Source organism: Thunnus thynnus, chromosome 20 (genome assembly GCF_963924715.1).
Source record: "Thunnus thynnus chromosome 20, fThuThy2.1, whole genome shotgun sequence".
Classification (NCBI taxonomy): domain Eukaryota; kingdom Metazoa; phylum Chordata; class Actinopteri; order Scombriformes; family Scombridae; genus Thunnus; species Thunnus thynnus.
Genome location: NC_089536.1, coordinates 18266657 through 18288589, shown reverse-complemented (window position 1 = coordinate 18288589; position 21933 = coordinate 18266657). Strand labels below are relative to the sequence as shown.

Below are 21933 nucleotides of genomic sequence, written 5' to 3'. Positions count from 1 at the left end.
AACCATCATTTTATACCATTTAATATGTATCTAAGCAATTCTTCACTTCTTTGCACTATTTGTATCCTGTTTACAGATCACAGGAATGGTTTCACTTGTATATAGTCATTCCTTGTGTATATTTATGAAGATTGTTGTGTTGTTATTGTGTGTAAGTACACTGAGAGCCACTAAACCGGATTCAAATTCCTTGTATGTGCAAACATACTTAGCCAATAAAGATGATTCTGATGTTGCAATTGGAAATAAGTACTCTGCACCGAACCACGAAGTTGTACGCATTTCTAAATGAACATAAAAGAGAGATTCCTGTTGACAAGCTAATTTTTAATCAGATATGAATCGATTTTTTTTCTTTTCCCGTTTCTGTTCTAAACTATTTCTTTGACGTCACGGTTTCCGTGCGGTCTCCTTTAAGGTTGCCAAGGGTGACGGGCTCACATGTCAGAACGAGGAGAATTGACGTCAGTGACGGCTGTTGATTGGTTCTCAGCCGTATCCGGTGGGGCAGCGGTCCAGGGCTCGGGGAAAAAAAATCGAAGCGAGGAGGATCTGGTAACGGTACGCTTTGTAGAAATATCACCCATCCCGAGTCGTTATCGAAGGGCTCGGCAGGAATTTACAGTTTCTTGTGAGTATTGGTGTTGTTTCTGCTCAAAGAACATATGACCTCTGGATAGGTGAAATTTGTTTTCTCCGTCTCTCGTTTGTTTATGATAGAACTCAAGATGGCGTCATTGGAGGAGAGCTTTGCCTTTGCACGGAGCTAGCCAGGCTAGGCATCAAACTAGACACTTTCTTTAACATTCTGCTTAACCAAAGATAGTTAAGCAAACGTATAAAACATGTATCATTTATTTGTATTCTGTGTTTACTGGTTATACTAATTTAGGGTGGGTAGTATTTCAGTATTAGCTTGTTGTAAGTTACTTGGCTGCAGCCGTCAGCCTTCCTGACCTACACGGTGTTAACGTTATAGACAGGGCATTTGCTTCATACTGTCTCTAAAGGCGGTAGTAGTTATTTTAATATGTACACTAATATTTATTAGTCCTCCAGCACTCTTCATTGTTACTTGTTCAGCGAGGTCATTGTGCATCGCAATGTTTTCTCTTGACAGCTCTCTTCTTGTCAACTGAGGTGATGCTGCAGCTCACTAATTCAATTAGAAAATTAATATGTTAATTATATATTTTAACTACCTCAGACGTTTGAAAAAGTAAACAAGACTTTCTAATAATATGAGGCAGCCCTGTTGTTGGGTCTTGCCTGTAGTCTTAGCACTTAATTTATACCACTTGGTCTAAAAACAGTATCATTTATCACTTAGTTATTCCTGTGGTAGGTTTAGATTAAAGCAAGCCTGCCAAGTTTCCACTAGGAGTGTAGTTAGCTGCAGAAAGGATGTGCCAGCCTCATCTTTGATAACATGGCAAGTAATCTCCCCAGGGCCTTGTCAGATTAGAAATTATCTGAATCCTATTATACTGATGCACATGCATGATACACTTGCAGGCACAGGATCGGTCTGTTTCCTCCGCAGGACTTGTTGTTCTGTCATTTACTCATCTAAAATACACATGTTGGTTACAACACGGCTTTAGAGGCCTTCCTGTTTTAGACTGCACAGCCCAATCAAGCTCAGAGCTATCTGAAGAAGCTTATATCACAGAGGTTGATCAGATGATCAGGGATCTGTCAGGCTGTTTTTCTCAGAAGCAGTACTGAGGCCTGAAATGTTGAAACCTCAAGGAAGTGCACGTTTGCTTTTATGGTTTTGGTCTGTTTCACAGTGGATTGATTCACTGGCCTTTGTTTCGCCATTTGTCTAAAATTAGGCCTTATGTACTGTTTCAGCCAATGTGAGAGTAAGCTTCACTCAGGCTGGTGAAAAGCTGAAATTGTTTTGAGTAAATAAACCCAGGACAGACAGCGTGCCTGTCCTAGTTTGTGGTCTATAGTCAGAAATGTGTGATCACATCATATGACCAGTTTTCACTCCTGCCACTTAGAAGCACTCAGGCTCCACAGAGCAAAACAACACCCCATCTCTCCGTGCCTTCTCACTCAGGCTCTATTTTTCTCACATTCTCGCTTTTTTCTTTCTGTCCATTTCTCATAACGACACAGACACACTCTTACTCTGTGTTGCTCTCTGGTAATCCAGTAAATCCATGTTTTAGTGATGATCTGAAATCATCCTCCTTTTTTTTTTTTCTCTCCCCCCGTTGCTGTCCTCTCACTCTCTCTCCAGTACAAAGGTTAGAGGTCACAGAGCAGGGTTTGCGGTTGTCGTCATGGCATCTGGAAGTACGAGCAGTGAGGAGGAGCGGAGCCTGAGGGAGTGTGAGCAGTACGTGCAGAAACACAACATTCAACAGCTGCTGAAGGACTGCATTGTCCAGCTGTGCACCTCCAGGCCAGACAGGCCAATGGCCTTCCTCAGGGAGTACTTCGAGAGGCTGGAGAAGGTATATTTGTTTGTGTGTGTGTGCGTGTGTACTGTTGTCCTTATTGGTCAATAGGCAGAAAGCTAATCATTACACAGTGAAAGCTGAACATTATAAATTCTTGTATTACACTAGGCAGTTACTTTCTCACAAGCCTGCTAGTATTTGGCATCACAACTATTAACTTTGTCAGGCACTATTTCCTTTCATCTCTCAGGCCAACAAAAACCCTCGACAGATTAAATCAGTTGATCAGTTTAAACATGTCTCAACACAGATGATGTCACAGTTACTGTTATCAGATTTTTCTTATCATTTTTTGAATTAAAGCTATTTAAACTTTGTGTCAGAGAACAGCAGTTTTTATTTATAATCACACAGCAATAGCAAAGAATAGTTTGTAATATGTTGAAAGCCAGCTAACTTTCTAACTAGCTCACTTTAATGCACAGTTATTTTAAACAATATGGTGTTGTAAGATTACTATTTATGGTATCCACCTGCTTTGAACAAGATTTCCCAAATGTATATTATGTACACTTGAGGGTCAGGTTTTGCAGCAGCCATGTTCTAGACCGGATGCTACATTTACTGTAAATGTCACCAAAGAACTAGTTGGGAAAAGTTACTGATGTCAGATAAACATCACAATGAATCCACATGAGTTCAAGCGCACATACAATAATTGAAATTCAACATTTTATTACTTCAACTGTATTTACATGTTTGACAAAGTTTTTCTGAAAAGTTCTTTAAACTAATGCTTGTGTGCTTCCCTAGAATCTTAGAGGAAGGATTGATTTGAAAATTATTTTAAAGAGAAGTGCCTTTTTTGGGGTTATCGTCTTCTGATTTATCAGATTTCTTTTAGATGCTCATCTGGCAGTAACCTTCCAATCCTCTTGGAGCATATTATTAGTTGAAGAGTACAGTTTTCACCTGCTCTATGATTTTGTGCTATATAAATAAAATTGAACTGAATTATACCAAGACAATGAACTAGCTGGAAATATGTTACACATATATACTGGATAATTCTAAGAAGAGACTTGTAATATAACTTTTTAGTAGTGCTTTTATTTGATCTCTTGATTGAATGTAGGTTTTCACTGGGAACTTTTATTTATTGGTTTATTTTAGTTTATTTTAAGTTGTATTTTACATGTTATTATATACTTTTTTGTGCTTAAAAAAGTGCTTTGAATGAACTTGAATGAACTACAGCAGCTATAAACCTTGTTGTCTGATGTTACTTCTTTCCCTTGTTGACTTCTTCCCCTCCAGGAGGAGGCCAAGCAGATTCAGAACCAGCAGAAGGCCAGCAGTTCCCGTTCAGACTCACGTGATGAGGAGGTGTCTCCACCCATGAACCCGGTGGTAAAGGGTCGCCGGCGGAGAGGAGCCTTCAGCGCAGAGGTTTACACAGAGGAGGATGCAGCCTCATATGTCAGAAAGGTAGACACATACAGCTGTGAGAGCTACAAGAAAATCCAACACTTACATCTATGAAAAGTTCTATTTTCTTGAAACGCATAACATGTCTGTGTTGTTCCCTAAGGTCATTCCGAAAGACTACAAGACGATGGCAGCCTTGGCCAAAGCTATTGAAAAGAATGTGCTCTTCTCACACCTGGACGACAACGAGAGGAGGTACCTGCCTTAAACAGTGTTTGGTTTTCAAAGGTTTTATAAGTTAGATTTGGACAATTGACTAAGTGTGTGTAGTCAGCTGATCCTCTCACAAATCTGTTTGCTTCCAGCGACATATTTGATGCAATGTTTCCAGTCACCTACATCGCTGGGGAAACAGTTATTCTGCAGGGTAGGATCACACCTTTTACAGCGTTAAGCTGAACAAACATTTATCCAAATGAAAGCATGTCTTTGTGTGATCGTGATAGTAACAGTATTGTTGTGTGCATCCAGGTGACGAAGGTGACAATTTCTATGTTATCGACCAAGGAGAGATGGATGTGAGTATCTGATCCTCATCTTGTTTTTTTTTTAGAAAGCAGTTTCAAACTTTTACAATGCAAACATACTTAAGTAACATAGAGCTTCTTTGTCTGTTAGTATCGGGGTTCACCTACAAATTTCTAATAGTTTTGCTTGTTTCTTGTTCCTCTTCTGTTTTTTTTTAATGCTTTTCTCACCATTTCCTTGTTTTCTTCTCTGCCAATCTGACAGGTGTATGTGAACAATGAATGGGTGACCAGCATCGGGGAAGGTGGCAGCTTCGGAGAGCTGGCGCTGATATACGGCACCCCGAGGGCGGCCACAGTTAGAGCTAAGACCAACGTCAAGCTGTGGGGCATCGACAGAGACAGCTACAGGAGAATACTTATGGTGAGGAGGTGTATTATAATACAAAACCAAAGCAAACCAGTGTAGTTATTTGCAAACATGTAGGCTTACATACATTTATTTGCTTTTTTAGTTTCATGTAAACACACTAACACAAATGTCTTTCTCTTCAGGGAAGCACTTTGAGAAAGAGGAAGATGTACGAGGAATTCCTCAGGAAAGTGTCCATTTTAGGTGGGTAATTTTATTTTTTTTTTAAAAATCAGCCACAACTCCAAACTTAAAAATAGAAGAGAAGCAGGTTACCTGTGTTTTGGTGTTGAGATTAAAATAACCTGAAAGGGTTTATAAAAATATATCACCTTATAACAGATGAAAGAAGTAAAACCAATAAAAGCCTTTTTGATTGTGATCCGTCACTTCAGCTGAATTCTTTTCTTTGTGTTCGCCTCACTCAGAGTCTCTTGACAAATGGGAGCGCCTGACAGTCGCTGATGCCTTGGAGCCTGTACAGTTTGAGGACGGACAGAAGATTGTTGTGCAGGGAGAGCCTGGAGATGAGTTCTTCATCATCTTGGAGGTAGACACCTACATCTCTAACTCTGACAGACACACTCCTTCATACACAGTAGTTAAGTCACAATACCAGAATATCATCTTTGAACACTTGAGATGACATGATAAGTTAATTATTTTAGTTTTTTCATGTTATCGGTGTGTCCATCGTTGTTGGATGTGTTATGTAATTAGTCCATATTTGGTTGTTGGTCCAGTTTCATCAAACATTTTAGGAGATCTTAAATCTTCTTGTGACTTCAGTGAATCTTTAAATTATTTCAAACATGTCATCCACTCACACACACACACTCACACACACACGCCCTCTAGTGGTGATGTGAAAGTATTTTTTTGTTTTGATCAAAGTATTAAGGATGACTTGTTGACCTGTTCAATTCAGAGTTGTCTAAATGTATTTAATAGATAAACCGATTTGAATCGCGGCCCTATTTGATAATATCAAATACATTTCAGTGATTCAACTTCTTTTTAAAAATGATCTTTTATGAAGATGATTCTTGTTCACATATACTGAATGCAAACAGGGTAAAGCTGGTTGATCCAAACTGAACTGTGTGTGTTTATGTGTTTTTCAGGGTTCTGCAGCTGTGTTGCAGCGTCGCTCAGAGAATGAGGAGTTTGTTGAAGTGGGGAGATTAGGACCATCTGACTACTTTGGTAAAAAAACTAAAGCATTATCAGAAAACTCTGTTATTTACCTAATGTATTGTTATATTATTGTACGATTACAAGTGAAGTAAAATTAGTTTTATAACTCTCTTATTAGAGTTATATGATTAAAAAGGCACGTATGATTTTTCTTTCAAATGAAAGTAATATTTCTAAACAATTTAGTTTTTATTTAGAGTTTTGTTTGTTTGCATTCTGTCTCAACATCATTAAAGATTTTATGTTTTCTGAGATTTTAAACGCTGTGATTGTTTCTATGTTGTGCAGGTGAGATTGCTCTGCTGATGAACCGCCCCCGTGCTGCCACCGTGGTCGCCCGCGGCCCCCTGAAGTGCGTGAAGCTCGACCGGCCCCGCTTCGAGCGCGTCCTGGGTCCCTGTTCAGACATTCTCAAACGTAACATCCAACAGTACAACAGCTTCGTCTCGCTGTCTGTCTGAAGGGGCTTGTCTTCCCGCCCCACTCTCTCTCTCTCTCCTCCTCCCTCTCCCTCTTTTCTCCTTTTAGACCCAGGGTCCACCAATGCAATTTGCTTTTTTTTTTGCCACTTTCTTCTTCTTTCTGTTTGCTTCCCCCCCCCCCCTTTTTGTTTTACACACACACTTCATTTTGTTGTTACCAGTCACGTCAGAGAGATGACTTTTAGCCATTCACCAGCGCTTGTACCAGCTGCTGTACGCTACCTTGTAGGCACAGTTACATCACATGTTACCTTATATATGTATTTGCTGGTTACGCTTTCTTTTTAGACTCAACCTTAAACACAAAGCAGGATTGTTAGGAGATCTGAAAGACGTTAGGGTCTCAAACAGATGAGACAGGACAATCAAACTTTACATGGCGCTTTTGGTGAATTTGTTATATTTGTTATGTTTTAGATTGAAGCAAAGAGAGGACTGCTTCTTCCCCGTTTTAAGAGTTTCCTTTTTGACATCAGTTAGCTTGATTATATATACAATGTAGAGCAGAAGCTTGAACCTGTAGAAGGCAGGAAGAATACGACTGCAACCACATTTTTGTCAGCCGTTTTTAGGTTTCAGCTATGATGGTTGTGCTCCATTTGTTACTTTTGGTTACCTTTGATCGGTATGATGAGACAATGACGAGTCTGTTTTGCTTATTTTTGGAGATCTTGTGCAACTTAAGGTTTTTATTTTATTGTGCAGCTACCAGGCTAGTGCCAAATGTTGATTATTGTCATGACTCAAAGATGCATAGCCGTGGAAATGCAGTGCGTGTTCTGTTCCCTGACTATTTGGAGCTCCAAACAGGAAGTAGTTTATTACCCTTATTGTCCTCTTAATCGGTAGAACGACCATACAAGAACTGCCTTGACTACTCTGAGGAAAAAATAAATAAAAAGAAAGGGAAAAAAAAAATAAGAGTATTAAGTGTATTTCAGTATTCAAGTTTTTTAGTATATACCAAATAACTTGGTCACTCTTCTGCTATGGTTTGTAATCAAAATGTTATCATAGTATAGTTAAAATGATCACGGTTATATTATTATCATGGACTAAATGATAAACTTATGGTTTGGAGTGATGGTGATCTTTAAAAAGATATGTTTAACTGTCTTTTGTAAACACTTATTTTTCCATAAATTCTATTTTAGGTGTCCAGTGCCACAAAGTAAATAAATGCTTCTTCTTGTCGACCGACAAAAACAGTATGTAATTGTATTGTGTAAAACGTCATGGGTTAAAACTTTTTAAAATAGATGAAATGGGTAATTACAGGTTTATTGAAGTAAAGTCTTGGAAAAAAAAAAACAACAAAGTTTCAGGACATCTGAAGTATTTATGTATCGAAGCATCACAGGTGCGCTGGCGGGCAGAGTGAGCAGATATTTATTTAAAACTAGTGTCATTGCTTATGCCTATTGAAAAGGTGGCTGTCTTTTCATCAGAGTAGCTTGTGATCTGTTCTCTATGCTTACTTGGCATGATATTTTAGGCATCCAGTGATCCGGTATGAATGGAAGCGTGTATTAAAAAACGTGCCCTGCAGCTGTGTGCAGGACAGGAACTTTGTCAAATATTTGGTTTGTTACTCCCGAGCTTAACTGCTTCATGTCTTTTTAGATGGCATAAAATGTTAAGTCTGTCTTTTTTTTTTTCTTTTTTTCTTTTTTTTTTTTTGAAGATCTTTACCAAATCACAATGTTGACTTCTGGATTATAGGCTTAACTCTTCATTCCTGCCTCACTGTCTGTTACCAGAAATGACCTAGAACCAGTCATGTTTCTGTTTTCTGTTAAGTCTCCATTCAAAGCGCTTACACACGCTTAGAATTGAGTTTTATGTTTGTATGTCCAAAAAGATTTGATTTTGGTGCCGATTGCAGGGTAGTCAGGTTAGCGAGAAGATTTTTTTTGTTAATGGACATAAGTGTATTTTTCTTCATGTGTTTCCCCCTAACCCTCAGGTTGTGGATTTGGTGACATCTGGATTTATGTCATCAGCTTTCTTTTATGTTATGACAACACATCCTGTTTATCCTGATCCACAGGAAATGACTCCGTTAGGGGGCGAGGGTTCGACTCACCTTTTTGTCGAAATATTATTTTCATGTAAATAGCAGCAGCATCGGTCATCGGTTTTAGTCCAGATGTTTTTAGCCACACTGCAATCGTCCCGGTTTGCCTTAGCTTACCTATCCTGGGCTTACAGTAGTAGTCAGTCACTCCTGCTAGCCCGACCTTTCAGTGAGTTTGTTAGGCCTGCAGCGCAGAGAGCTGCAGGCGATCAGAGGACCATTCTTTTTCTATTCTACCCTGTATTCAGTTTGACCTCCTGTATGTGCAAAGATGTTTATCCTTTTGGTATAGATTGTTCCAGATGGCAGTTTAAGCAATAAAAAAGTAAAAAGAATTCAGCTTTGTCTCTGAATTTGTCTTTTTTTTTTTTTAAGCTTTGCGTTGCTCTTTTGACTTTATGACGTTTCTAACGACTGGCAAAGTAGTTCGGGATGCTTCTCATAGGTTCCAAGTTATGTAATTCACTCTATTAATGTTAAATTACTTTTAATTTAACCAGTTTAAATGAGGTTTTAATATATATGTGGAAGACAATCTCACTAATATTGGGTGTACAGTCAATGTTTACATTTAAAAAGATCAAAAACATGTAGCGTGACATCTGTCCACCAGGGGGAGACATGCTGCTGTTATGAGTGCAGGAAAGCCTGATTTGGTGTTGGTATTCATTTGTTCACCAAAACTTAAAAATTTAAATCTTTATCCACATTTTAAATATACAACATGCCTCATTCCTCTTTTGTGACCTCATTATTTTTAAACTTGCTTTGTCTGGTTAATAATATGCTATATGGCTCAGTTTTTCCCTTTTTTAAGAGGATTTTTATGACTTTACACAACTTAGGTCATTTTTCCATGCACTGATATTTTCAAGTAACGAGCAAACGTCACAAACTTAATTATTAACAATTTCACTTGGCTTTAAAAAAAAAGTTGCTATTAGTTACTTTGGAGTTGAAAAAGTCCAGGCTGTTCCTTCATTTTTTAATCTGTTGTCCCTCAAATGTTTATTTCTGTTGCTATGTTTTAATACAGATACACTGTATAAATGCTGAGTTATGATGGCATATACCTGTGATTGAGATCACGTTTTATGATGTCGCTGCTTATCAGCGTCCCTGCCTGCTTTGTCAGGCTGATGGTCTTCATTTGGCATGAACTCTTAAGATGCACATCACACAGAGACCTGGGACGTATCAGGTTTGTAGGATGAGAACAAAGAAAACAACAGAAAGCCAAAGCTCAAACATGTCATTTACTGATGTATGATAGAAGAAAACTGATTTGGTTCAGAATGATTAACATGGTATGATACGATACTTAAGGTTTGCTGTCTGTCTCCGACTGTTTTATTAGACAGTAGTGTAGAGCCGCTTATAGTTTTTCTCAGTGGCCTCGGTACATTTCTCCGATCAGAATTGAAATTCTCAAAACTGCTTGTTCAACCTTCACATCATCTAGTCACCTGTGCACATCATAAAAGCAATTCAACATTATCAGTTGCTCATGTCACGTTGATCAAAATGTATCAAACTGGTTCTTTGTTGAATAGTTTTACCCGCCAAAACATCTAGGCATCAGTTCATTGCATAAGTCATTACATGCAAAATGGTTGAACTAGTTGTCATAATCTGTCAAGCATATTTTCTCTACATTTCTATCTGTTTTTGTAAATGTGTCCTGAATTGATGAATTGCTGTCAGGTGAATCTTGACTTTCACTAATGAAGGGGAATGTGTGAAGCATTAGATCAACCAGTTTTCTTGAATTGGCAAGCATATATAGACAGAGCACAACACAGTGTTACAATTTCTGACAACAAGGAAATGAACAGGGTCAACAGCCAAGAAGAAGAAGAGGAATAAGGCTGCATGGAGAAGGGTAGGGAGGCAAAACAGAGGAAGAGGTAGAAGAGGCCGAGGACGTAGGCACGGTCCCAATGAAATACTGTAAGGGCCACAACTGCGGACCATGTTCTCAATCATGGCCTTACAATGGCTGTAGCTGATTTAAGGGTGCAGCCAAATGTTGGGAGAACAACCGTGCCCTCAATTATTCAAACGTTTCATAGACAGAACAGGTATGTAATCCAACAATGTGCACTGTACTGTAATACTGTACACTTACTCTAATGATTCATATTACAGTATTTCACTTACATTTGACAGTTTACAGTAAATATACTTTATACAGATACATACTGTAACACACAAGCACACGTGTGTACATATATACAGTGTGTGTATATATGTACACAGTATATATGTATACATACACACACACATAATATATATATTTGCTTTTGAGACATTAAGGATTTTGAGCAAGTTACAGGCTTTTGCAGGTAATCCATTCTGTGTTGCTGTTCGTACAAATGCACTTCCTGTTTTGCAAATGTTAAGGATGATTCAAGAAATGTACCAAAGCGACTGAGAAAAACTGTAAACACACAGATGGTACAGAAAAAGATTACAAGTCTGGAACATGGGGTGGAGTAAACTAAATGGCTGTTTAATGGGTAGCACTTTTCTCACACACATACACCAGATTACATTGCTGTTGCTTGCACATTGAAAATTGTACCCTGTCATCACACAAAATAACTTTATTTTATAATTATAACATCACATGGACATCAATCTTTCTCTCTACAGTCACAATATTCACCAGCATTCATTTGAAAAAGTCCAAACAGCTTATCCAGTGCATCACAGCTCTCTCTCATGAATAACTTCACTGCTGATTTTGATGAATGACAGAAAGAGAACTTCTATGGCTTCATGTATCAATGTCTGCAGGTCCTTAAAAACTCTCCAAAGCAAATAAATCTCCTGTATTCCCAGATCAGTGTTCACTCTCCCAGCTAATTTACCAAATGAAACAAGTCTCAAATTACTCAAAAGTCTGTAAAAGTTCTTAATTTAAATATTTAAATCTCTAAACACCCTGATCTATGTGCACATAAAAAATTGAGAGCCTAGTCATAAAAAGCATTTATGACTATGAGAGAAACAAAAGGAAATCAAGGTACAGCTCCCTTGGCGATTGGAATTTGAGGCCTGCAGTGATTCATGTTCTGAACCGCCGCAATGAGATTCCTTCGCTCTCTGACAAGCCCCCCTGTACTTCCTCTGAAGATTACACAACATCTTCCATCTATGGCTTGTTCCTTAAATGGAAATCGTCGGGGCCTTGTTTGCTCACAAGTCTTCTGCAGCGATGAACCTTTCACCCTGTGTTACCTTGCCTTTTTCATCTCTGTGTCAGTCTGAGGTCTCGCTGTGGATTTGACAAAGTCCCTGGTGATCACCTCGTCCTCGCCCAGCCTCCGGATGCAGCGCTGGACCACTCGGAGGACCTTCTGTAACCTGCGGTCTAGGGCTAAGAGGTGGGGCTCCGTCAGGATTGGCTGTAAAGGGTCTCCTTGCAGGGACTCCCTCATCAGGTCGCTGAGCCTGAACTCTGGTCGAATCAGGAGCTGTAGCCTCAGCAGAGTGGAGCGCTTTACCCTGTGGGAGCAAAGGATGGGAGTAAAGGAAGGATGGATGATAAAGAGGAGGAAGAGGAGAGGCAGCATGAAATCTTTTATGAAAGATTAATTAGCTTTTTAAATTGTGCATATAAAATTTAACCATAAGACCTTTCAAATGTAAATCTACAAAGAAATACAGACACTGCACGAGATAACATCATACTTACATGCAGCACTGAGATAGTGGAGCAAGGATGGACATCTCATCTTGAGAGTGTTTCCCAAACCTGAAAAAAGGACGTGGTGCCATGTGTGATAAGAAAATGGAACCACAAAGCATAATTTCACAATATTTGAATGCTTATCAAAGTTTTCGTCTCACCCTCTGGCATTGTCCAAGTGGAGAAGGAATCCTTCATCCCCGAATTTGGTGAAAATTTCGTAGTGGTGCCTGTCCATGTTGCCTGCAGAAGAGGTCAAGAAGTACATAAAATATGTGTTGTGATAGTGAAAGGTCTGGTGATGATGTGAACACTAGATGATGTATTAGTATGAATAAATAAATACCTATAAGGAAGTCGAAGATGGACATGTCTATGATGTTGAGGAGCCTGTTGCCGGAGTTGTAGGGATAAAGCTGCTTTATGGTGTCACAGTAGAACGGATTCACTTCCCATCTTTAAAACAGATATAAAACATAAAAGATTTACATCAAACACTCTAATCCAGGAACTGTTATCTGTATTTGGATATTATTTTTGACCAGATATTTGTAACAATGTGAGAAAACAGTATCTAAAATTGTCCCTCAATTTCCTAATAACATTTGTTAAAGATACTTTATGTACAATTAGTATGTAACTGCATGGTTAATTTGAAATTTTTAGGGCATTACTAGAATGATGACATTGAAAGACAGCACCATTGTAAATAATTTTCTCCCTGCCTGTAAACATCATTTTATATTATTTGTCACTGAGGTGGATCTCATGAGAAACTCGCTCAGTTGCATGACACAAAACAGGAAGTGGTTGTTCATCTGGCGCAAACTGGCTTCCATAGATTAAAAAAATAGTGGATGGTGTAGCAGAGAAAGAAAAGGAAAAAGAAAAAAAAAACTCCTTTATCCTAGTCTGTTATGTGACAAAGCCTTTGACCAAAGAGACAAACATCCAATTTGACACAGCACTCAAAAGGATTTGTGGGAAATGTGGTATGTTATTTGTGAGATGGAGGCCACCAACTGTCTCAACAACAGTTGGTGGCCTCAGTTAACAGTTAATTTGCACCATGCTGTGCATTTAACTAACCTATTTGGTGAACATATTTCAGTATCAGCAACATTCTTACAACATGATCTTCCCACTGAATTACACTGTACTATAAAATAAAATGTAATTCCTTTGGAGTGTACAGAGGTTGAGGTCTTACTCTTCTCGTCCGCTGAAAGTATAGGAACGTATCCAGGGGTTGGGGATGGAGATTCGGGGAGCAATGCTGAGTCCGGGCAGGTAGGCAGACAGGGAGCCCTCCAGCAGGTCTGGGCTCCCACACACCGCATACTCTGTCTTGCACACGTACAGGCACTTGGCAAAGAAACACGTGTTGTTCGCTGTTTGGGAAGCGGAGCAAAATGGTGGAATACAAATGAGCTTCCTGTTCACATGCGATTACATGCCTTTTGATCAGCTCTGCCTTTCCCTCTAGCTGGATGCTGTGTCACCAGCAAGAAAAACACCAAAATAAGTCACAGATACTGTGGGCTAGGCTTTATACTGATATGCTGTGTTTGCAAAGATGTAGAGCTGTCAGTGTTATTAAATCAGACATTAGCCACATAATCTTGTCATATAGAATAAACAGGTCACCTTGCTGTTTCACCCTTGCCAGGAATAAAAACATTTTTGAAAAAGAATGAAGGTTACAGAGTTACAAAATACTGGCAAAATATTAGCAGCGTCATTGTACAAATATTGGAGCTGATATAGACCTTCAAAACTTCTCAAAGATGATAAAAGGAAAATAATTGTTGAATGAACAGTTTGACATTTTGGGGAAAACACTGTCTGTTAAATATGAAACCACAGCAACAACAGATGGTTAGCTTAGCTTAGCATAAAGAGGGGTGCAGTGACTTCCTGGAGTCTCTGCTGGTTGCCTGGCAGCTTCCAGGAAGTCACCACTTCTGGCCAAGAAATAGTCCAATACATAACTGCCTGTAAAACCACAACTTAATGTGTTTCCCCCTGCTTCCAGTCTTTGTACTAAGCTAAGCTAAGCTAAGCTAACTGTCCCGTGGCTGTAACTGTTAGCATTGTTTTTAACAGACAGACAAGAGTGGTATCAATCTCCTCATCTAACTCTCAATAGGCAAGAATGCAAATAAGCATATTATCCCATGTCATTTAGGTCTACATAATTTGATTAATTGCAAATTTGTGACACATTTGCACCACTGATCCACAATGTCAACTATGACAAGTCCTCCATTTTCCAACTTGTAGCCCTGGTCTGTGTCCAAATCTAGTTTTAACATTGTCTAACATTAAAGTTGAGTCTTATCAAATTGCACACACAAAACTGAGGGAAAGGTGCTATTATTCCATCATAGGAGTTCTGTAAGGCTCCAACCAACAATTTTTATCAGTAGGTCTGATAATTATTTTCCTTAATAATCAATTGATTGTTTAGTGTAACATGTAAGAAAATTGTCAAAATGCTGATCATTAATTCCTAAAGCCTGAGTTAACAATTTCACATTACTTATTTTGTTGACCAACAGTCAAAAACCCAAAGATGTAGAGTTTGCTATCATGGGAAAACTGTCAATTTTTGGCATTTTTGCCTTAAAAATACTTAAAGATCACTCAGTGAACAAAATTGTGGCCAATTAATTATCTATCAATCAAGTGATCAATTAATCATCTAATCATTTCAGCTCTAAAGTACTACCAACAACAAACTTTTTCCCCCGGGCCTCATATATGATTAATCCAGCCATGCCCAAAATGTCAAACTATTCCATTACAAAGAAAAGAGGCCTGCTGGTGCTTTACCTGGTGAGGTGAAGAAGACAGCTCGTAGGTCTTCGTTGTGGGTCACTTGGAGGACTTCTGCTGTGATGTTCACCAGCCTGCCGGCCACCGGTGGGACCCTGCGGAAGTCCAGGATCCTACAACAAATAGGTTGATGAGATTCAGAAGATAAACATTATCTCTGTGGACTCCAGTGTAAGGAAAAGTTTACAATTCATGCCTCCACTCTGAATGTAAATGTAATGTGAACCCTCTAAAGATGAAAGCAGTCTTATCTCTGTCTCCTCACCTCATTTCACAGGAGCCCACGGTTCATTCTGACTGATTCTTATCAATGAATGCACCCTATTAACAGTCTCCACGCTATATAATTCAGCTGGCTGTGTTCATATATACTATCGAGAGCTTACAGCACCCCCAGGGCCATATTTCAGTCATGTGTCGAAAACAGTAATCAAACGACAATCAGCGGGGGAAGCTGAATTGCTGTTTCTGAAATCGTTGGCATTCCCCAACTAGTGATTGCAAGCGATAATGATACGGGCTCCTGGCAGCCAACACAGACACAACCGAGAGAGAGAGACTACACACTGCCACAGATTAAAAACACACCACCATAAATTAAAAATAGGAGAGAGCAGAGAAGGGATATACTGTATGTCTGTCTCACTGAATAAAACTGTGAGTGATTCTTGCATTTCAAACACTAACAAAGATTTAAGATATGAGTACTTGCAGCATGAGGGTTAGAGTTAGTCATTATAACGGTTGTCGACGTGGCAGTGCTGTTGTTTTCTGTCTTGGGTGGTGAAACGATGACTTATCCTTGTGTGTGGCTTCTTAATGATACTGTCTAGTTCAGATGACTGTTTTTCAGAGTGCATCACCTCAACTAAACCTATGTGTCCACAGACTGTGGTTTATACTGATCAGCAAGTTGGGAAATCCTAGGTTGGGCAAACATGTTGCAATCTTTGTGTAAGCTGAAAGGTTTATTTACTGGCAGAGGGAGGGAGAGTTTTTTCATTCTTATTTGTTGAAGACCATTTTGGATTTTTTTGGATTTTTTTTTTTTTGGTGTTGTTTTTTTCATCAGTGATATTCTACTGCAAGAATGCTACCTCTGCATATTTATGATTGCAAGCTCATTTCATCATTGCTCATCTAAGACACAATAAATTCAAATGTTTTTGGTAATATCAGTCTTTTTTTTAACCATATACATTTCAAGAATCATTGTGATTCAACTGTCTGATCTATAGGCGATAACTAAGGATTTAGTGTGTTTTTCAACTTGTCATCATTTAAAATAAAGGCACTTATTCTGCTGTGTTTCCAAATATTAAACAGCATAAAAAACCTTTAATAACTCATTTTTACATGATTTTGTTTAACATTTGCATCATGGACTGTGTCTTTAAAGTAAAATGCTAAAAGAGAAACACATTTGTAGCACCCCAGTGTGAACCAGAGCCATAACTGAGACCAATAAAATGACAGATGTGCAACCAAAACTAAAATTACCCCTACTAAATGACACTAAACGACACTAAAAATACCGGAGTATATTGATAGTAAAACAGGAAAAACAAGAAAGTGATAGTGAGCATTATGAGTGACGGGGGGGGGGGGGGGCTGCACCTGTCCAGGTGAAAGGCAGCGATCTCTGCATTGTGTCTCTGGAAATCAACAAAGTAGAAGAAGTCTTCTGGAGTCTCATCGTCCCTCTGCTGCCTGGCATACACACACACACACACACACACACACACACACACACACACACACACACACACAAACAATCAAAACATACAAAGTGATCAAGTAGTCAGTTATAATAATCAGTAGTGAGATAATAGATGATGTAGTCTGACATACGCTACCATAGGATGTGACATGAGATAATGCACTGTAATATGTTGTGTAACATTTTATGTTGTGTTCTATCTCAAACACAGACTTAATGTTTAAAATGTAAGAACCACATTTTCTTTGTATTGGTGTGATGGAAACTTTTAGTGGTATGCTTTACCTATTGGGCACTGACATAAAAAAGCGGTGATTCATCACATGCGGATTCAGTTCTCACCTCATTGGCTTGAACATGGCCTTGGCAAAGTTGCGCATCTTCAGAGCAAGTTTAAGGTGGTGTCCACTGGGCTTCACCACTGGAGTAAAGAGACAGAAGAGACTAGAGGAGATCGGCAAACTTTACATCACACAACACAACACAAGTCAACTTTTGTGTTTGCATGCTGCTGCTTAACGAGTTAAAAACTTGTCAAACTTGACAAAAGTAAAGACTGAGCATCAGGTAACTGAGCCAGTGTTTGGTTTTCATCTTAAATCCTCAGAGGCCAGTTCAAACTTCGGAATAGTTTCTATTGTAGATCTGCCTGTTCCCAGTGAAAATTGGGGGTAATTGGGAGTTGGTCACACAGCTTGCGCTCTGCTCTCTCAGCAACTTGTGTTCCTTTTTTCTCTGTCTGGCTGCATATTATATCACAGCAGTAAGCCAGACTAACCACACACATGCCTCCCTGCTGTTTTCTGTGAAACTCCGGAGTATTAATAGTTAACAATCACACAAAGTTTACAATCACTACTTTTCGTGGGGAGATGAATCAAAGAGGACTAAACTGCTACAAACAGCCTTTGTGGCCGATGAACATCGTCACCGTTGGGTTACTGAGATAATGAGATATGAGGTCAAATTTAAAAAGGAGAGAGAGATTGTTTTGTTGCATTTCTTCTTAAGAGTGAATGACATTTCTGTGGTCGGCCTCCTCACTGTGCAGGGACGCTTGTGAGGCAATGATTTAGCAAAAACATATTACTCATTTCACATACCTTACTGGTGTGTGTGTGTGAGACTGTTGGCAGTAAAATAGAAAATATAAAACCATTATATTATTTAGGTGCTGAAAAATTGAATTTTTTGCAATCCAATTTTCTTTTAGTGTTTATATGTCTGCGTGGATGTTGTATACATATCTGGCAGTAGAAGTTGCAACAATAACATTTATTAAAAGTAACTTTGTCGGTAACTTTTTCAATTATCCATCCATACATTTGCAGCTCTGCGTGCCGCTCAGAGGTAGGGGATGATAGCGTAGGTGGTGGCTGGTGTGTAGGTTGAAGCCTGGAAAACATTGGCTTCCCTCAGAGCACGCAGACATCAAACATTTAATTAAGAGCTCTCCCTTTGAACACCAACGAAAGCCTGTTTTTTTTCCGCCCCAGAGCAAGTGTCTTATACAGAAAGACAAATCTGAATTTTTGGTGCCGAACAAAAAAACAAAATCCACACTATCACAAAGGCGGCAGTGTGTTTGTCTCTGTTGGTGCCACCAAGCACAGCAGAAAAGAGAGAGAGAAACATAAATAGACAAACAAAGGGGCTAGTCAGCAATCGAACACACATGCTGTTATGTGCTGTACACTAAATGCAGAGCTTATACAGCATGAGATATGAGATAAAGAACATCAAAATCCCTAAAAGTCCAAAAAAAAAAAAAAAAAAAGTCCAAAAAGTCTTATTGAATTCAGTGGTGAATTGACCATACCTTGAGTACAATCGCATGCTCCTTTTAGAGCCTTCTCATCTTGAGTGTAATCTGCAAGAGATAAATGTTTGTTAGCTCATAATTTAGCATGATTATCAGATTAAAGGAGAGGGGTTTACAATTTTTCAAGTGGTCTTAAAACAGTAGTCAGGTGTCCTAATGAATGTTGACACATGTTTCTCTTGCTGTAATTATTCCTCTTGTTCATACTAAAGATCCTTTCATAATGTACTTTCATTGTAAGTGATGGGGGACAGAATCTAAAGCCCTCCTTCCATACAAAATGTATTTAAAAGTTTATTTGTAGATAATATGAGTCCGTCATCTGTCCAAATTAGTAAAATGAAGTCAATAACTTTCAAAGTTACTGTCTTTTTAGTGCCAAATTCTCTCTTTTTGTTATTATTCTTCCACTGTAGCTGAACAAGAAAACACTGTCTGTCAAGACATTAGAGACATTTAGCTATACACCAAATTACACCAGGTCATTACAATTAAATATGACACTGACATACAGATGTTTTAAACCCTATCCATCCATCCATTACCTGCACTGACAACTGTCATGCCCTGCATGTCCTTGAGGAGTTGTGGGACAGCAGGGTCATTGCGAGTGTACAGAGCATAGCGACTTATTCCCAGGTGGAACTTCAGCCAACTGGCATCAGGGTCAAAGGTCACTTCATGTTCAGTCACAGTCACGTTGGAAATGGCCGCAGCCTCGCTGTAGTATTTCATATGTCTGAGGAGTGAGATGTCAAACAGAGGGTAGTTTTAGAAGCTGAATACAGACAGCTATCCGCAGTCCAATGTGATATCATAACTCAGCTGTGAATGTCATGTTGCTTGAAATTAATGAGGTAGCTGGCTGAAAGAGAGAATTTACAAGAAATATGCTGCTTTGGAAATCTTAGGCAGGCAAATTAAAATCACTTCTTTATTTTGGAAAGACCACAGATTTGGTGCCAGAAGTTGACGGCAAAGTGCAATCAACAGGTTTTCTTTAGAGCAGGTCATTAAAAAAAGACATTTATTAAGTTTTGCTTGTTTTGTTTGCCCATATCCCGCTGTGGCCTAAATTCTCCTTCACATACAGGATTTTATTAGTCATTTTACGGGCTTTCTTTTGTTTTTAAAGACAGTTGTAACACAATAAAAAACATTTCCACAGCCTCCTCGCCTCTCCTCTCTCCTCTCTCTCCTATACTTAAAGCCTGAGCAAGAATAATCTGAGACCAAAACAAATAAGTCTGTGGTGAGAGGGGCACCACATCGCCAGAGCTGACCGCACAGAGTGGGACGGTCATCTCCCAGTCCAAACAAAACTTCATCATGGGTCGGATAAAGTACTAACAGAAAAAGAGCAGAGAGATATAAATATGGGTTTCTTCATTGGTCATCTCATTGAGCCAACAGTCTTACAGTGACAGTTCAGGGTAATCAGGACAATGGACAAGTGTGGAGTCACAGAGTAGAGTCAAGCGGAAGATAAAAAGGGGAAGCAAATGTTGCACCTATATTTCCTGTTACACTCAATGCAATGTCAGGAAAGAAACACACACTTAAAACAGGTGAATCAGGAAAGTAACTTCAACCTGTTTTCCTTTTCAGTACGCAAATATAATTGGCTTTAACTGTTCATTCAAGCAGCCCCTGAAAAGCTCCCCTCGGTTTGGATGCTGCAAGATTTTGCAAGTCTTAAGCCTTTGGGCTATCCATTGTTTTGTGCACATTTATATGGCAGAAAGAAAGAGAGGGGGGATCCATTGCTCATATTTCTTCTTATTTTTCCACCGTGAGAGCCCAAAAAATCTGTATCTCTCTGAGGGAGTGTTGGGATAGACAGACAGCCTCACGAGCCAAGACAGCTACAGCTCCCACAGATTAAGATGGGCTTTAGCAGTTTTAAATCCTTGTTTACCTTAAAGAGAGCGTTCCAGACGCAAGCTATCAGAATGACATGTTTGTGAGCCCCGGCCCACTTGACATTGGACTTTGATGACGCATGCCTCTCAAAGGGTTTGTTGACTTTTTGTAAATCACTTTTGCCCGAGAGCAAACATTGAAGATTGTCTGGGTGTACATCTGTTATTGTGAAAGAAGTGTATTTTAAGTGTGTTTTATGTTATAAATTAGGGTGTGTTTGTGTGTGTGTGTGTGTGTGTGTGTGTGTGTGTGTGTGTGGTGTGGAAATGATGAATCATAAATCATCTGTAAAACTGAAACTGACCTTTCCCAGCGTGACACCTTCTTCCTATAGTACTCCATCAGTTGCTCCGCCTGCAGCAGCTTCTCCTCTGGCCCGAGCACAGGAGTCTGGATGTTATACAGAGGATGAGCAAACAGCCTCCCCAGCTTCGAGCCCCCATCCGTGGGTCCAGATGTTGCACCATCCAGGGGCGGCACAAAGGTCCAGTTGGAGAGCTGCGGGGTGGCGAGGCCACCCTGCCTGGGGAGGGTGAGGTTGTTGTCACCACATGTGCAAAAGTGTCCCGATCCTTGCCCCATGCTCCGCAGCTTTGGCAGGAGGATGAAGTAGAGGTCAGCAGAGAAGATGGCTGTGAGGGTCGCGGCCAAGAAAAGACGGTCCCTCCTCATCATTACAGAAGAGGGGAGAGGGACGGGAAAAATAAAAACAGCAAAGTCCTGACTATGTGCTGCTCCAGAGTGTGTGAGACATCACTTGTAGGCTGCCTCCAGTCTCCCACACAGTCAGCCAGGCAGAGGCAAGAGGTAAGCAGCCAGAGGTTGGTCCAAATCTCTCTCTCTCTCTCTCTCTCTCTCTCTCTCTCTCTCTTCCTCTTTCTATTTGTGTGTTTCAGTCTGCTCCTTCCAGCCTCACTCCTTCTTCTTCTCCTCCTCCTCCTCCTCCTCCTCCTCCTCCTCCTCCTCCCTTGGCAGCAACTGAAGAGAGAGCTGAGCTGAGAGGGAGCATGTGTTAGCAACAGTCACTGACAGTTTTGGCTGCTTCCAGGGACCTGCTGCTCCGAGAGAGTGAGGGAGTGTGTGTGTGAGAGAGAGAGGGAGAGAGAGAGAAAGAGAGAGAGAGAGAGAGAGAGAGAGAGAGAGAGAGAGAGAGAGAGAGAGAGAGAGAGGATTGTGGGTGTGTATGTGCAGGTATGTACACAAACATCAAATGACAGGTCAGCAGTTTGAGGGAGTGAGTGCAATGAGAGTGCAGAAAACACACACACACACTCTCTCTCTCTCTCTCTCTCTCTCTCTCTCTCTCTCTCTCTCTCTCTCTCTCTCTCTCTCTCTCTCTCTCTCCTGCACACACACTCTGTGACCGGTTAAAGCAGAAATCCTTGGAAGCAGGAAG

At 39.8% G+C, this 21933-nt stretch overlaps 2 protein-coding genes across 2 annotated transcripts; one reads left to right on the top strand and one right to left on the bottom strand.

Annotated features, from left to right (window-relative positions):
• The first annotated feature begins 473 nt into the window (after positions 1–473).
• Positions 474–8879, top strand: LOC137172660 (cAMP-dependent protein kinase type I-alpha regulatory subunit). The gene is made up of 11 exons (XM_067577194.1): positions 474–631; positions 2255–2471; positions 3735–3905; positions 4009–4100; positions 4211–4272; positions 4377–4423; positions 4638–4796; positions 4928–4988; positions 5213–5334; positions 5909–5990; positions 6270–8879. Exons 2-11 carry the CDS (start codon positions 2298–2300, stop codon positions 6440–6442), a joined length of 1143 nt encoding a protein of 380 aa, XP_067433295.1. The 5' UTR covers positions 474–631; positions 2255–2297; the 3' UTR covers positions 6443–8879.
• An 898-nt stretch (positions 8880–9777) lies between these two features.
• fam20a (FAM20A golgi associated secretory pathway pseudokinase) lies at positions 9778–21456 on the bottom strand. Its single transcript, XM_067576340.1, has 11 exons — positions 20842–21456; positions 19160–19353; positions 18612–18662; positions 17135–17213; positions 16690–16782; positions 15070–15185; positions 13445–13625; positions 12581–12690; positions 12396–12477; positions 12241–12300; positions 9778–12050 (listed from the first exon to the last, which is right to left on the bottom strand). The coding sequence occupies exons 1-11, from the start codon at positions 21210–21212 to the stop codon at positions 11780–11782; spliced, it is 1608 nt and encodes a 535-aa protein (XP_067432441.1). The 5' UTR covers positions 21213–21456; the 3' UTR covers positions 9778–11779.
• Positions 21457–21933: the final 477 nt, after the last annotated feature.

Bases quoted from the DNA above. Each gene is read 5' to 3' on its own strand.
- LOC137172660 (XM_067577194.1), top strand. From the start codon at position 2,298: ATGGCATCTGGAAGTACGAGCAGTGAGGAGGAGCGGAGCCTGAGGGAG. The intron at 4,989-5,212 runs GTGGGTAATTTT...CGCCTCACTCAG, and splicing joins CAGGAAAGTGTCCATTTTAG to AGTCTCTTGACAAATGGGAG. The intron at 5,335-5,908 runs GTAGACACCTAC...TGTGTTTTTCAG, and splicing joins AGTTCTTCATCATCTTGGAG to GGTTCTGCAGCTGTGTTGCA.
- fam20a (XM_067576340.1), bottom strand. From the start codon at position 21,212: ATGATGAGGAGGGACCGTCTTTTCTTGGCCGCGACCCTCACAGCCATC. The intron at 19,354-20,841 runs GTCAGTTTCAGT...CTCACTCCTCAG, and splicing joins AAGGTGTCACGCTGGGAAAG to ACATATGAAATACTACAGCG. The intron at 13,626-15,069 runs GTAAAGCACCAG...CTTCCCAAACAG, and splicing joins TGTCTTCTTCACCTCACCAG to CGAACAACACGTGTTTCTTT.